General features: G+C 44.2%; 1 protein-coding gene across 1 annotated transcript; it reads left to right on the forward strand.

Moving 5' to 3' along the window:
* Nucleotides 1-6: 6 nt before the first annotated feature.
* LOC121812497 (junctophilin-1-like) lies at nt 7-16,420 on the forward strand. Its single transcript, XM_042214888.1, has 3 exons — nt 7-299; nt 5,029-5,147; nt 15,829-16,420. Exons 1-3 carry the CDS (start codon nt 64-66, stop codon nt 15,834-15,836), a joined length of 363 nt encoding a protein of 120 aa, XP_042070822.1. The 5' UTR covers nt 7-63; the 3' UTR covers nt 15,837-16,420.
* The last annotated feature ends 27 nt before the right edge of the window (nt 16,421-16,447 follow it).

Below are 16,447 nucleotides of genomic sequence, written 5' to 3' on the forward strand. Positions count from 1 at the left end.
TATGTGGGCGAGTGGAAAAATGACAAACGCAGTGGCTTTGGTATCTCTGAGCGGTCTAATGGCATGAAATATGAAGGCGAGTGGTTGAATAATAAACGCCATGGCTATGGCTGCACCATCTTTCCTAATGGGACGAAGGAAGAAGGGAAGTACAAGAACAATATGCTGATCCGGGGTATCAGGAAGCAGCTGTTCCCACTAAAGAATACCAAGACCAAACAAAAAGTGGATCGTGCCATTGAAGGAGCAGTGAGAGCAGCAGCCATCGCCAGAACCAAAGTTGAGATTGCCATCTCCAGGTAAAATATCCTGAGAACCATAAGGAAGTTACAACTACTTTTACCACCTTTTTCTTTACTATATTGGAAGTATATTGGGTAGTATATACTATACAAAATTTTATCCATATTTTATCTATACTATTGTCAGAGCATATACTGCTCATTATTAAATACTATTAGTAATACTCTTAATACTACTCTGCATATTTTGGCTTGACACAAAGACATTTTATTGCTCATTTTGACACACTGGCTTACAAATGTAATTGAAACTTCATAGTAAGCATATGGTACTTAGTATTCTGTGGAATGAAAAAATATTTGCTGCTTGTTAGTTTGGGATTGTCTTTCATATGTGTCACGTGTTTCAGATGATCAAATATAGACAAACTGGACAAATATAACCCAAGTAAATACAAAATACAGTATGTAAATGCTCATTTAGTTTATTAAAAGAAAAAAAGCTATCCAACCCTACCTGCCCTATGTGAAAAAGTAACCATTAAATCCCCAAAACCTTTGGAAAAATATTCTGTCTAAACTTTTTTAAAGGGTTGAGTCTGGTTACATCTGGTGTAAAACTAACACACCATTTCAAGCCTGTTTTTCAACAGTTTTAACTGCACATCCCCCATCTCAAATATCATCAGCACCCCTAGATGCCCTCCTCCCACTGCCTCACTGATCTGACCTCCTGTGACACCTGCATATTCACCTGTACTCCTAACCAACCCCCGAAGTCCCCACCAGTCAAGCCAACACCAGCATCACTTCCACCTCAATCTCCTCTGCCGGCATGCATCTCAGCCCCAGAAACCCATTTTAGATGCCATACCTAGAATCTACTGGAGCCACTCACTCAATTTTGGGCACAGTGACCCGAGTATTCGGATTACTACAGGGACAACAGTTGCCTTCAGCTTCCACGTATTTTCTATCTCCTCTCTCAGCCCTTGTTATTTCTCAGGTATCTTGTTCCTATTTCCTGATGTTGCTATTGCTACATCTTATCACTACAGCCTATGTCTGGCTGGTTAGCCTTGGCCATACTCTGCAACGGTGTTCCTGCATACTATGCCATCCACTTCATTATAGCTTTCCATGTATGATCTGCCAACTAGTATTTATGATCTTTGCTGTTCTTGTTCCTTTTCTCTCTTGGGTTTCTGCTGCCTGAGGTATCACCAAGCACATGATCATTCCTGGCCATCTTTCTGATGTACTGATGGATTGTTGTTGTTGTTCTTACATCCTGGATAGTAATTCTACACTCACTATTCGTTGGCCTGGATTTGGTATGAAACCTTCGATACGTGGTAAAGGCTTTTCTTTTTTTTAATGTCAGTGGTTTCTATCTCCTCCCTTGGCTAGCTTATTATTCCAGCAGGGTATCTGGTAGGGCATAGGTGTTGATTAACTAGAGCTTGTTCTTCCCATTCAGCAGACTCCTCAGGATTTGCCTTGCTCTTTGGCGAAGGCAGCTTCTCTAGTGGCCTCTTCATTGTTCAGTTCACCTCTTGTATTCCCATGTAATTCTAGCTATCCTCAATATCTGGAATATTGCATTCTGATAGTGCAGTCTGCTCAGTTCTGACTACTTTCCATCTTTTTGTTGTTCAGGCTTACGTAGAACAGCAGTGGGGACAAGGTAGGGCTGGGCGATATGGCCTAAAATCCATATCACTGTATAATTTGAAGCAAGTGCAGTAACGATATATATCGCGATATATTCTTTTCTTCTGTATCACGTATTTTACACACTATAAGGCGCACTTAAAATCCTTTAATTTTATCAAAAATCGTCAGTGCGCCTTATGTGTGAATTCTGGTTGTACCAATTTTATGTGGTGCATGGCGCGCAGAGATCTGTCAAAAATGTTTCAGTACAACTTTGGTAAGCTATGAAGCCGCACCGCTTGATGGATTGCTGGAGCATTACGGCTGCCGTATTCAGGAGCCCCGTGGAGTGATCTGGGTCCAAAACTCCGTGTCCTTCAGGTCCCAAAGTCAAACGAACACTGCGGCATCACTAAGAGTTACAAACTGTCTAAATTATTTCCAGTGTTCCCAACTTAGCGACTTTGTCACTATATTTAGCGAGTTTTCAGACCCCCTTAGAGACTTTTTTTCTAAAAAGCAACTAGCGACAAATCTGGCGACTTTTTCTGGTATTATTGGAGACTTATTTATGAGGACTTTTTGACGTGAAAATGCATATTGCTCTTACTCTCAACAAGCAGCGGTGCTGCCGTGGGCACCTCACCCGTGCCAAAGCACTCACAGGCGGATGATAGTCCTCCCCCATCTGCTATCAGGGCACAGAGATGTTCACCCCTATGCGTCCAAACTGCAAATGAATCGCGCATGAGCGAAGCCGCTGCTCTCGCACTGACTGTAACGCAGTCAGTTCTTCTTTTACTGTTATGCTGTTTTGTGGATCACAAGGTTTAAAACTACTTATAAACACACACACACACACACAGTAACTCCACCAGAGTGCCTATTTCGGGTCACTTTTGCCAGTCCAGCCAGTAAAGGATCTCCAGGTAAAGGAGCAGGGTTGGAATTGTGACACAAAAGCCGAATTAACATCCAGATTTTTCTCTCACCCATCTGGAATACTTCTTAAGGTTATGGTTATGGCGTGCTTTTAAGCGCTTTGGGTGCCTTGAAAAACGCTATATAAATCCAATCCATTATGGTTAGGGTTATGGTTAGGGGTAGGGTTAGGTTTAGTCACAAGTCACCGTCAAATTATAATACGGGTAGGACGATTTGTCAGAGTAGGATGGTTTCTCAGAACACCGGTCCAAGCCCGGATAAAGGAGCAGGGTTGGAATTGTGACATTAAAAAACAATAATTGCTAAAAGAAATTTAATTTATAGTTCTAAAGAAATTCTAACTGCATTTAGGACATTTTTTACTCACTTTTTGTCTCTTCCACGATGTTATTTCTCTGTAGGTTACAGAGAGGTTACAATTACATTGGCAGAGGCTTCCATGTGGTGTTAGGCAGTTTATTGGACGTTAGTTAGATGGGACCAGTCCCTTCTGAATGGGACCAGTCCCTTCAAAGGGTCCTTGGTAATCAAGACTGTCCAGCCTTCAGTTAGCTGTTCCAGTTGCATCCATTAGCAGCTGGTTCATTTGTTCTGCCAGGTGCTCACTGAATACAGTTAGGCTCTTAGGCAGTAGGTGTGAATGATGTGCGGGCCTGGTGCTGGCGAACTCATGATTGAGACTCTTTCTTGGATGTGATGGTCACATCACATGACATGCAGTTTAGAGTGGTTGCTATGGGGTGCTCTTAGATCCACTAAACACTGAGTATTGTTGTTGTGTTGCATCCATCTCCCATATGCTATTCCAGTGTTGCTTCATCTCCAGCCTTGGTGGGACTGCTCTCATATTGTTTTCCTGCCTTATATTAATGCATCTTTGATGGTTTAGTAGAGAACATCTGGTTTATTCTCATGGTTTCTACTTCTGGTATACCTCTTAAGGCGGTTAGCCAAGACTGTGTATCTTTGTTTGGTTGTTTCAAAGGCCTCAGAATTAGCAGCTTGTTGTACTTCTTCTATACTCCATTCTTCCTCATACCTTTCTGCAGTTTAAATATTTTGCTAACTTCCTGCAGTTTTCCCTTGATCTCAGCCTCTTTCTGCATGGCGGGTATTGCTATTTGTGGCTGGTCAACTTATAGCCAAGCATCTCAAGGATCACTGTTGCTGTGGTATAGATCAGCTGATTGGTTTTAGTAATGATCACAGCAGGGATTTTATGTAATTTTGGATTCAAATGTTGCATCACTTTGACCTTCAGATACTAACCCCAAGTTGCTCTCCGATACATCCATCAGAGTATGCATGTGTGTGAATGCTTAGATAGAATGCACTTAAAGTGTAGAAGAAAGTGCTTGTGTGCATGGCTGTGAATGGATGAATGTGATCTAAAGTGCTGTGAGTGCTCCAGGAGAGTAGAAGTGTGCTATATAAGAATCAGTCCATTCACCATTTTAAGTCTTGATGAGCTGAATAGTGTTCATCAAAATTGATGCATATTTCTAATCAAATGTGATACCCATGTAACCCTCTACATAATTTTAATGTTTCTTTTTCTATACTGTTCCATTTTAATCGCCCTTTGGTTTTTACCTCTTTAGCTAGTTTGGCAGAAATACTTTGTTAGATTGACAGAGAAACCACATTCCTCAGTACAGCACCAAGAAAGCTCTTAGGGGTTTATATCCCATCCCTAAGACATCTGGGAAGCTCTTGGAGGGGGTAAACAAACATCTGTGTTAGTTTCCTCATTATTTCATCATTAAGGAGATAAAAGAAGTGAAGTTTATTCCTTTAGAAAAATATCAAAATCAAATCAAATAAATTCAGCAACACTAAAAGCCCTGAAAGACCCCCCAAGGCAACGAAAGTAGATATTTACAAAATCCTTTCCTTGATTAAGAGAAAAACTCTTCAGTTACTAGCCAAGTCAAAAACACACAAAGACGAAGGCTTATCGTTGTCAAGTCTACAATTAAGAGAAATGTCCAGCCAACATCAAAGGAGAGAAAAAAACCTAAAAGCTGTGTGCGTCACATTTCTTCACAGCTGCCTTGCATATCAATGCTTTTTAGAAGCCCCAGATGGCAGCCCCATGGAAACTATTGAAACACTTCCAAATAAACCAGACAGAGCACACTATGCTGAGTATGTTAGTTACTAATGAGTATATGGATTCTTGCAGGACGTCCCATGCCCGGGTCAAAGCAGAGTGTGCAGATCAGGCTTCACAATCAGCCTGCCAGGATTCTGATATTGCCCGAGCTGTGGCCAGGGAGCTCTCCCCATCTTTCCATCAGCCAGGTACTGTAACACCTGCACATGTTGTAGAGCTGCTGCTTGTAAACATGCGATGTTGAACTTCTGTTGTTAGGTTTAATTTGTGACCTTCTGTATGATTGAAATGCCTAAAAGGTTATGAAAGGTTTTAGAACAACTGTTTGAAGGTTGGGTTTGAAACCCTTTGAGGTTGTCTTGGTCCTCCCCTATTTTCTTCAAATTTTGCTACCAAGGAACCAGATCATATTGAATGTTTTTTTAAAAATGGTCTTTAGCAAAAGTTCTCCATGCCTTCTGAAGGTTCTTCCAAAGGTTTGGATATCGGCTGCTTTTTCCACAAATTTTCAGTCCGGTCTTTGTACCTGATCATTTTCAGTGGAATGTTTTTTGTTAACATTAACCTGTGAACTTCAGACAAAAAAAGGAAAGGCGTGAAACAGTGTTGTATCTGCACACATTTTAAATTGTATCTTCAGGCACAAAAAAAACTATTTTGATTGTATGATAAATGCCAAACATAACACAGTTTGACAGGCATAAGAGTATTTTTACATCGAAAAGTGATTTCCAAAGAGCTTTTAGTTGAAACCTTGGCATATCTTGGTATGGTGTGTTCTTTAAAAAATTAAGAACCGGGGTGGCAGGAAGTAGAGCGGATCATCTACTGACTGAAAGGTTGGTGGTTCAATCCCTGGCTCCCCCTAGTCTGCATGCCAAATATCCTTGGGCAAGATATTAACTCCAAGTTGCTCTCTGGTACATAGTAGTTAGTAGGTAGTTAGTAAGCACTTCTAAGTATAGAAGATAGTTCTTGGCTGAATGTGGCATGTTGTGTAGAGCGCTTTGAGTACTCTGGGAGAGTAGGAACTGCTATATAAGAATCAGTCCATTTACCATTTTTAAATAAGACTTAGGACAGTTAGGGCTGGATCTGGTGACCCTGAACACAGCCTTAGTTATGCTACAATAGGTCTAGGCTGCTGGAGGTTTGCATGATGCTCTTCTTCTTCACTCACCTCTTTTTTTTATACAGTGTGTTTATACAACAATGATTCAATCATTGGTTTTAATTAATCGTTAGTTATTGTTAATCTCTTTCCGTCTTCCTCCACTCACCCAACCCCTCGTGCCAGATTACCACCCCTCCCTGACCTTAGTGCTGCAGGAGGTTTCTTCCTCTTAAAAGGTTTTTTTTTTCTTCCTACTGTCGCCAAGTGCTTACTTATATAGGGAGTGCAGAATTATTAGGCAAGTTGTATTTTTGAGGAATAATGTTATTATTGAACAACAACCATGTTCTCAATGAACCCAAAAAACTCATTAATATCAAAGCTGAATGTTTTTGGAAGTAGTTTTTAGTTTGTTTTTAGTTTTAGCTATTTTAGGGGGATATCTGTGTGTGCAGGTGACTATTACTGTGCATAATTATTAGGCAACTTAACAAAAAACAAATATATACCCATTTCAATTATTTATTTTTACCAGTGACACCAATATAACATCTCCACATTCACAAATATACATTTCTGACATTCAAAAACAAAACAAAAACAAATCAGCGACCAATATAGCCACCTTTCTTTGCAAGGACACTCAAAAGCCTGCCATCCATGGATTCTGTCAGTGTTTTGATCTGTTCACCATCAACATTGCGTGCAGCAGCAACCACAGCCTCCCAGACACTGTTCAGAGAGGTGTACTGTTTTCCCTCCTTGTAAATCTCACATTTGATGATGGACCACAGGTTCTCAATGGGGTCCAGATCAGGTGAACAAGGAGGCCATGTCATTAGTTTTTCTTCTTTTATACCCTTTCTTGCCAGCCACGCTGTGGAGTACTTGGACGCGTGTGATGGAGCATTGTCCTGCATGAAAATCATGTTTTTCTTGAAGGATGCAGACTTCTTCCTGTACCACTGCTTGAAGAAGGTGTCTTCCAGAAACTGGCAGTAGGACTGGGAGTTGAGCTTGACTCCATCCTCAACCCGAAAAGGCCCCACAAGCTCATCTTTGATGATACCAGCCCAAACCAGTACTCCACCTCCACCTTGCTGGCGTCTGAGTCGGACTGGAGCTCTCTGCCCTTTACCAATCCAGCCACGGGCCCATCCATCTGGCCCATCAAGACTCACTCTCATTTCATCAGTCCATAAAACCTTAGAAAAACCACTCTTGAGATATTTCTTGGCCCAGTCTTGACGTTTCAGCTTGTGTGTCTTGTTCAGTGGTGGTCGTCTTTCAGCCTTTCTTACCTTGGCCATGTCTCTGAGTATTGCACACCTTGTGCTTTTGGGCACTCCAGTGATGTTGCAGCTCTGAAATATGGCCAAACTGGTGGCAAGTGGCATCTTGGCAGCTGCACGCTTGACTTTTCTCAGTTCATGGGCAGTTATTTTGTGCCTTGGTTTTTCCACACGCTTCTTGCGACCCTGTTGACTATTTTGAATGAAACGCTTGATTGTTCGATGATCACGCTTCAGAAGCTTTGCAATTTTGAGACTGCTGCATCCCTCTGCAAGATATCTCACTATTTTTGACTTTTCTGAGCCTGTCAAGTCCTTCTTTTGACCCATTTTGCCAAAGGAAAGGACGTTGCCTAATAATTATGCACACCTGATATAGGGTGTTGATGTCATTAGACCACACCCCTTCTCATTACAGAGATGCACATCACCTAATATGCTTAATTGGTAGTAGGCTTTCGAGCCTATACAGCTTGGAGTAAGACAACATGCATGAAGAGGATGATGTGGACAAAATACTCATTTGCCTAATAATTCTGCACTCCCTGTAGATTCTTGCTAGCTTGAAAGTTTAATCACGCTTAGCTAGTCAACAGAATTAAGGATGCATATATTTGCAGAATTTTTTTGTGGAGGATATATTTACAAAGGTTTCAAATTCACAACATAAAAAAAATTTCAGATGAACAAATTTTTTTTTTCTTTTTTTCGTTTTTTTTTTTTTTTTGCCTGTCCCGTTTGGCTCTTTTGCCATCAGAATTGTTGTCTAAAGGCAAAGAAAGATGCCCAACGGATTTACTTTACCAAATTGACCATCCCAGCCTTGCCGTAATGGTCCATTTGATTCACCTTTTATTGTTTATTTTATTTTCACTTACTGAATACGGGACAGACTTGACTGGGGGAAAGAAGGGGAGAAAGAAAGAGGGAAAGAGAAACAGCTGAGAAGAGGGACGGGGGAGAAGGGCAAAAGACAAAAACCAACAGAACGGGCAGAGAAAAAAAAATGCATATATCAATCACCTGGGTCACCTGCTGAGAAAGAAAAAAGAAAACAAGCAGAAGAGAACAAGAGTAATAGAATAAACAACATCACAATGATATATGGGAATATGACAGTAAATACTAAATATTAAACATTATTGTGCAGCACATAAGATCAACAGAACACAGTGTGCTTTGAGGTAGGAGCCAAAAAGGGTGTAGTTTGTGGGTGTGATCACCCGTGTGTACACCTGTGAGCATGGACGCGCTTGTTTTTTTGTTTTTTTTTTAAAAGGTTCCTTCATGTAATGATCTGCTAGAGGGTGTGGGGGGGCCACAGCCCCGTCCTCCAGGGCATGAAGCAGGTATGGAGGAGATCAAAACTCCAGACATCCAGAGGCCCCCAGAACACAAGAGACCAAGGAAGACCAACAGAGGGGCAGCCGCGCCACTGTCCCAGAAAGAGCTGAGGAGAGTCCCAGATGAGGGCTCACTCAGCAGCCGCGGAGCAGAAGCCAGGGGGAGTTGCAGTGACGCGCCCGTGAGCTCCGCCGGCAGCCAGCCGTGCCTGAGTGACCGAGCCCCAGGCCGAGAGGCCGGGGGCACCCCACCTCCGAAGTGGCCCGAGCAAGCCCCAGGCTCCAGGCCCCGATAAGCAGCCACCAAGGAGTGAGCCGGTGTGTACCTGGACGCCCATCCCCGGACACAAAGAACCACCAACGCACCGATGTCTGAGGGAGTCCGCCACTGGCAGGGGAAGTGGTGGTGGGGGGAGATAGGCCTCCAAACCTTGGAGGGCCTGAGATGTCCCCAGAGAGGTGGCGTCTGATACCCAACCTGACATATAGACACAGACATACAGGCACACACAGATACAAACATCCATTCCCACCCTCATGCTCTCATATGCACTTACTCCACACTCAACCAACGTGGAGACAGACATAAAGAGACGCTGTACACACAATCACACTCCCCAAGCGTACTCTACGAACTGGGTCTAGGTACCCTTGCCCCTGGAGGGGGGAACTGCACCCAGACCCAGGTGGTGTTACCCTTTTCCCTGCGGTGGGGGGAGGCAGACCGCCCCGACTCCGCAGCAGCAGGGAGGCCCCACACTCCAGACCGCAGTCGGACGGCCAACTCCGCTCCAGCAGGTCGCAGAGAACGGGGGTGAGAGAAGACTCCAAACCTCCCTCCACCCGCTCATTGTAGTGTTGATGCATGTGTGTTCTAAGGTGCATTTAAAACCCAGGAGGGCATGGAGCTACCTGCCAGAGAGCAGCAGGTAAGCGCATAGTCCCTCCTGCTAGCCCTCAATGTCTACATGTATTTAAAATTGAGAGGTGGGCAACGATGCCAGGGGTGGGGTGTACACCCTGATGGTACTTTGGACTCCGTGTATCGTGCCCCCCCTCAAGATCCTATATGTATGTGTAATGAGAGTGTGAGTAATGTGAATGTCTAAGTTGTGGGATAAAATTGAGGCAGAGGCAGCCAGAAGGGGACAGAGGGGGGGGTAGCCTCCTCTGCACCCTGGTGACATACCCCTACTCCAAGGCCCTGCATGTGTGGGTGGTTGTGGTGGAGCGGGAAGAGGGAGGCAGCTGGAGATGGGGAGGGAAAGAAGGGAGGGGCAAGTGACCCCTCCCTGGGGCCAGCTCCCCCGCTGACCCCAGTAGGCACCCCCATACTCCGCGACCCGCCAGGGAAAGGGGGCCCAGGCCCATCCAGACCGGGGCCCAGTGCAGCAGCGCCGCCCGGCCCCACAGAGCCCGGGACAGTCCACCCAACCCCACCACAGAGAAAACTGCACCCACCCCACCATCCACTCATCTTCCAGACTACATAAGACAATAAACACCCAGGCTGAGATCTTCCTCCACCTCTCCTGTATCTCCCCCTCCTGCAGAGGGAGCTCCTGAGGAGAGGAAAGCTCCTGCAAGATGTGACAATCTCCCCCACCAGTTGAAGAGCCCCCCAGGTGGCTCGACGCACCGGCGGCACCCTGCTCCAGGGCTGGGCCCCCATGCACCCACCCGCCCACAACCCCGGCAACACACCAACCAGGACCCAAGCCCCCGAGGCCCGGCCCGGGCCCCAGCCCAGAGACGGAGCGCCCCCAGAACCTCACGCCCATCCCGGACCCACCCAGGGGCAGCCAGGCTACCAGGTCAGTAACCCACGTCCGTCAGCACAGACCCTCCCCTAGCCCCGCTGCACGCAGCCGCGAGGAAACAGTCACCTGAGAGCCAACAGAGCCCCTAACCGGACATGACCGCTACCCCGGGTTGAGCCCCCAAGGAAGATGCCTCCGGGGAACCCCCCGACGCCCTAAGCCTGTCCCTACCCCCACACCAATCACAACAGTGAAGGCGGGACCAAACTATGACCCCCCACCCCCACTAGGTGATGGAGCTGATCAAAGGAGCCCAGAGCAATTGATCTGATGTGGTGGCAGAGGCTGTATCAAGACTAATGTAATCTAATAGATAATTTCTATATTGGTTAGAATTAAGATTATTTTTATTTTTCCAGTTCATGAGGACTGTTTTCTTGGCTATGCATAGGGCAGTGAAAACCATATGGGCTATATTCTTTTCTGTAGTGACATTATCTAAGCTGCCCAACAAACACACTAAGGGGGAAGTTGGAATGTTAGACACTTTGATAATTCACATATCTCGCGCCAAAACTTCTGAACTGGTGGACAGAACCAAAGAGCGTGGATATAATTGTCCGGTGAATTGGTTTGGCAGTGTGAGCAGTTGTTGGTAGACGTAAAGCCCATCTTGAACATCCGATGACCTGTATAGTGCACTCTATGTAATATTTTGTATTGAATTAATTGAAGACTGGGATTTCTAATTAGATGAAAGGTTTTTAAGCAAATCTGAGACCAGAAGTTTAGGTCTAAGTTAACTGATAAATCCGCTTCCCATTTTGCAATAGGAAGTGATATTGATTCATCTGTTTTAGAAAGCATTCTGTATATTTTGGATAGTAATTTGGGGGGTTTAAGAGTAAGAAATTGAACCACACTTGGTGGAAGTAAAAAACTTAATGTGTGAAAACTATAAATAATTCTGCACTCCCTGTAAGGCATAGGTGTCAAACTCTGGCCCGCGGGCCAAATTTGGCCTGCAGCCTAATTACATTTGGCCCGCGAAGCCATACCAAATTACTATTAGAGCTGGCCTACTGGTATTATACAGCTAATATATATATTGTTTAGTATTAAGCTTTGCTTGTTCCATATTCAGTTTTTCAGCAAAACGTGTTTGAGTCCATAAGAAAAGATTCATTCTTATATCTGGAGGAAGATTTTTTTCAATAAATATTAATGTTAGCCCGCGACTTTGTTCCAGTTTTGAATTTTGGCCCACTGTGTATTTGAGTTTGACACCCCTGCTGTAAGGGTTCATCTGATTGTTGATCTTTTCTCTGTATTATTGTAGGGTACCTTACAAAATAAAGTGCCTTGAAGAGACTTAAATGGAAGTGTACAGAGTGCTTTCGGTTCAGCACCCACGTCACTCAGCTCTCTAGCTGACTGCACTAAAAAAGGAAAAACGCTCATTGGAGAAACTATCATCACCTGCTGGTTAATGTTTTAATTACACAGGTGGGTTGCACCTGAGACATTTGTTGGTTTTGAAGTCTCTTCATGTTCAGTGCATTGTCAAGAATTGCCGAGACTTTGATAGAGGGACAGACATCAGTCTTTTGGGCAACGGGTGACATGGACTGCTGTGGTACAGGAGAGTAGTGGATAGGCCAGGCACTACCTGTGGGTGACCCCACAGGAACTAGATAGATCCAGTGTAGTGACTGTGGGTGCTGTTGTTGACCAGGACACCAAGTGGTGGTGATAGTACCAATTATCTCCATGAACACTTGATGTTTTGCTTGTTGCTGGCCTTGCATAGACTGGAATCTCCTTTTCTCTGCCTCTGCTGCGCTTTCAAAATCTATCAAATGTTTCATTTTCCTGTTTTAGACATTTCTCCTCAGCTTCATATAGTTCCTCCAGCTTCCTTCTCTGTTATGTATGACTGTGACAGATTCAAAGTTGTATTAGCTTTGGCCTCGTGTTTGCTCACATGAGCCTCAGGAATTGCCAGCCTTTCACAGCTCCGTCCACTCTCACCATCGTAGTCTGGATTGTTTTGACTTTACCGGGGATGTGTGCTGAAATGCAACAACAGGGCCACTTTTTTTTTCCATAACTCAGTGTCCTGATGGAAGTTTCTCATCTGAATATTCAAACAGTTATATGCTACGTACTGTATACATGGCATGCATCCACTGTCAGAGGCCATAAGAAGATCATTTGTAACCTTCACTAAAGCTGTTTCTGTGCTGTGCTGAGCTCTGAAACCTGACTGAAACTCTTCAAATAAGCCATTCCTCTGCAGATGATCTGTTAGCTGTTTGACAACTACTCTTTCAAGGATTTTTGATATGAAAGGAAGGTTGGAGATTGGCCTATAATTAGCTAAGACTGCTGGGTCTAGAGATGGCTTTTTGAGTAAAGGTTTAACTACAGCCAGCTTGAAGGCCTGTGGTACATAGCCGATCATTAGAGATAGGTTGATCATATTTAAGATCGAAGAATTAATTAATGGCAGGACTTCTTTGAGCAGTTTTGTAGGAATGGGGTCTAAAAGACACGTTGATGGTTTGGAGGAGGGCTTTCTTATAAAGCAGCAAACTATTTCTCCAGGCTAAAAGAGTTAACTTAACATCAATGGTACTAAGAGTGCTGTAGATTATATTACATCTGTGGGATGATTACATGGTAATTTTTCTCTAATTATAAAATTTATTTGTAGAGTCTGAAGTATTAATAATTCGTTAAAGGAGTGGCTCACAAGTCTTGCTGTTTTAGCCAGCTCCAGGCTAAACGAACCTGGTTCATTTCTTTCATATCGTGAAGAATAAGGAAGATGTGGCTGCGGAAGGCTTTATAATCAACAAACATTTCCAGCTAATGATGATAATTTTGACGCACCCAAGCGACATTGCTTAGGGTGTTATTGAGATAACCGACTGGAGTCGGTACTTCTGATTAGAGACCTTAGGTTTTTCACAGGAGCTACATATCCAGAGTCGTACAAGATTAATCTTTAATTGAGCTCAGAACTAAATCAATAAAAAGCGAGATACAGACAGAAACTCTGTGTTAAGGCTCAGGTGGATCTAGATGATAACAAGTAAGATCGGTTCTGAGTTATCACACTGGGTGGAGAGCATAAGCATAGGCCTCTGACAGTGGACTCATCTCTGTGCTTGTCCTGCTAGACCTTAGTGCAGCGTTCGATACTGTCGACCATAATATCCTATTAGAGCGATTAGAACATGCTGTAGGTATTACAGGTACTGCGCTGCAGTGGTTTGTATCATATCTATCTAATAGACTCCAGTTTGTGCATGTAAATGGAGAGTCCTCTTCACACACTGAGGTTAATTATGGAGTTCCACAGGGTTCAGTGCTAGGACCAATTCTGTTTACACTATACATGCTTCCCTTAGGCAGCATCATTAGAAGACATAGCATACATTTTCACTGCTATGCAGATGACACCCAGCTCTATCTGTCCATGAAGCCAGATAACACACACCAATTAGTTAAACTGCAGGAATGTCTTAAAGACATAAAGACCTGGATGGCCGCTAACTTTCTGCTTCTTAATTCAGATCAAACTGAGGTTATTGTACTCGGCCCTGAAAATCTTAGAAATATGGTATCTAACCAGATTCTTACTCTGGATGGCATTACCTTGGCCTCCAGTAACACTGTGAGGAACCTTGGAGTATTTACAGACAAGGTTCAACGCAATATTAAACAAAGTAAACGGTCTCCATTGCGAACATCTTAAAATAGAATTCTTCGAATGACGCTGCAAAAACTAGTTCATCATTATTATTAGGTGACACTGTAATTCATATACAGAAGTTTAAAACTCCTTAAGTTCAGCTGTCCAAAATGCTGCGCAGGTCCTGGGACTAGAAGGACGAGGGATTCTCCTGTTTTGGCTTGTGTTAATCAAATGATTCAAAATCCTGCCCTCACATACAGCTTAATATAATCAGCGCCATCTTATATTAATGACTTGTAATACAAATATACCTATTAGAGACTTCGCTCTCGCCAGCTTGTTCAGAGTAAGTAATGGGGCAAGTAGTTTCAAGCCCTTCTAGTGGAACAGCTTCCGATTTGATCAGGAACAGAAACGTAATCTAATTTCAGACAACTTATCCTTTTGCTACAAAGCAAGTAGGCGGACTTGACGTATCACCATTATTTAGCGCATGACGTGCTGGGGGATTCCCATGATGCATTGAGTTTTTCCTTTCCAGTCACCTTTCTCACTCACTATGTATTAATAGACCTCTCTGCATTGAATCATATCTGTTATTAACCTCTGTCTCTCTTCCACAGCATGTCTTTATCCTGTCTTCCTTCTCTCACCCCAACCAATCACAGCAGATGGCCCCGCCCCTCCCTGAGCCTGGTTCTGCCGGAGGTTTCTTCCTGTTAAAAGGGAGTTTTTCCTTCCCACTGTCGCCAAAGTGCTTGCTCATAGGGGGTCATATGATTGTTGGGTTTTTCTCTGTATCTATGAAGCGTTACTTTGTTGGTTTCATTAATTAATAGGCTGGTGTGAAAAATTGCTGCCACACCGCCCCCTCGGCCTGTGCTTCGAGGTTTCTGGTAGTTAGAATGACTCGGGGGTGTTGATTCATTTAAACTAACATAATCATCCTGCTGCAACCAGGTTTCTGTAAGGCAGAGTAAATCAATTTGTTGATCAATTATTAAGTCATGTACTAACAGAGACTTGGAGGAGAGAGACCTAATATTTAATAATCCACATTTCACTGTTTTACTCTTTGGTTCAGATGTGGATACTGTATTGTTCTTTCTTTGTAATTGTTTATGTTTAAGTTGTTTGTTGCTGGTTTTTAGTTTGTTTTTTGTTTGGAAGCTGACACAGTCTCTATGGAGATGGGTTTTTGGGGGGGTAGCAGGAGGAGAGAAGCTGCAGAGACTGCAACTCTGCTTCCTGGTCCCAACTCTGGATAGTCATATTTTGGGGGGTTTAATAAATTTGTCCATATTTCTAGAAATGAGAGCTGCTCCATCCAAAGTGGGATGGATGCCGTCTCTCCTAACAAGACCAGGTTTCCTCCAGAAGGTTTGCCAATTATCTATGAATGCTGAAAGTGGTAGATGCTGGTCCAGATAAATTGAATCTCTAATAATTTGCACATTTCTTTCAGTGTGAAAGACATGAGCGATGTGCACTAGTCAGTCAGTCAGTATCGCTTTCAAGAGATACTCACCCACTCTGACTCCAACCCTGGGTTAGATCAGAGTTTGGTGGACCAGGTTCTGGATGCAGCCCAAGTCCACCATATAGCCTTGTGTATACCCCCTTGGTAACTTACCGGTGTGCTGTACGTCCCTCTCAGATGGATAGAGGGTGTTGGAGGGCCTGCAACATGGAACACCTGTCTGACCTCCATCCATAGACATTCCCAGCAGATGTGTCCTTATCACGTGCACCTCCAACACTCCTGCCCCAAGCTCATGTGGGTCCTGGTGCAGTGCCTGGGAAGGCAGAACAGAGAGATGTGATTGCAGCACAGAAGGGAAACCAGCATCGCGGAGCTGAGACTGGCCTCATCCCACTCGTTAGGCGGCCGCGTCTCTCAGTCTCCTCTAGCCATGCTGCTTGTGGATCTCTGCCAGCATGACTACCACCTCCAGGCTCGCTGGTCGAGGGCAGTGGACCCATTGCGCTGTCTTCCCAGGGAACCCCTCCACGAATTGTTCAAGGTCCACCAGCTCAAACTGCCACGCTTCCCCCTCTGATCCCCCGGGCTGCAGCCACCACATCAGAGAACCGCTGGGCCCATGAACTGCTGAGTGAAGGGCCAATACTCTGCCGACATTGCACTTTTCCAGAATTGCCAGCGGTCCAGCATGGCCCGGCAGATGTTGGGAAAGCACCGCGATGCCGGCAGCAAGCTCAGGGCCACCATCTAAGCCTCCCTCAATAGCAGCAGCATCATAGTATAGGCCATGCAC

Source organism: Haplochromis burtoni, unplaced genomic scaffold (genome assembly GCF_018398535.1).
Source record: "Haplochromis burtoni strain Fernald_Lab_line unplaced genomic scaffold, NCSU_Asbu1 Contig_622, whole genome shotgun sequence".
NCBI classification, from domain to species: domain Eukaryota; kingdom Metazoa; phylum Chordata; class Actinopteri; order Cichliformes; family Cichlidae; genus Haplochromis; species Haplochromis burtoni.

Bases quoted from the DNA above. Each gene is read 5' to 3' on its own strand.
- LOC121812497 (XM_042214888.1), top strand. From the start codon at position 64: ATGAAATATGAAGGCGAGTGGTTGAATAATAAACGCCATGGCTATGGC. The intron at 300-5,028 runs GTAAAATATCCT...GGATTCTTGCAG, and splicing joins GTTGAGATTGCCATCTCCAG to GACGTCCCATGCCCGGGTCA.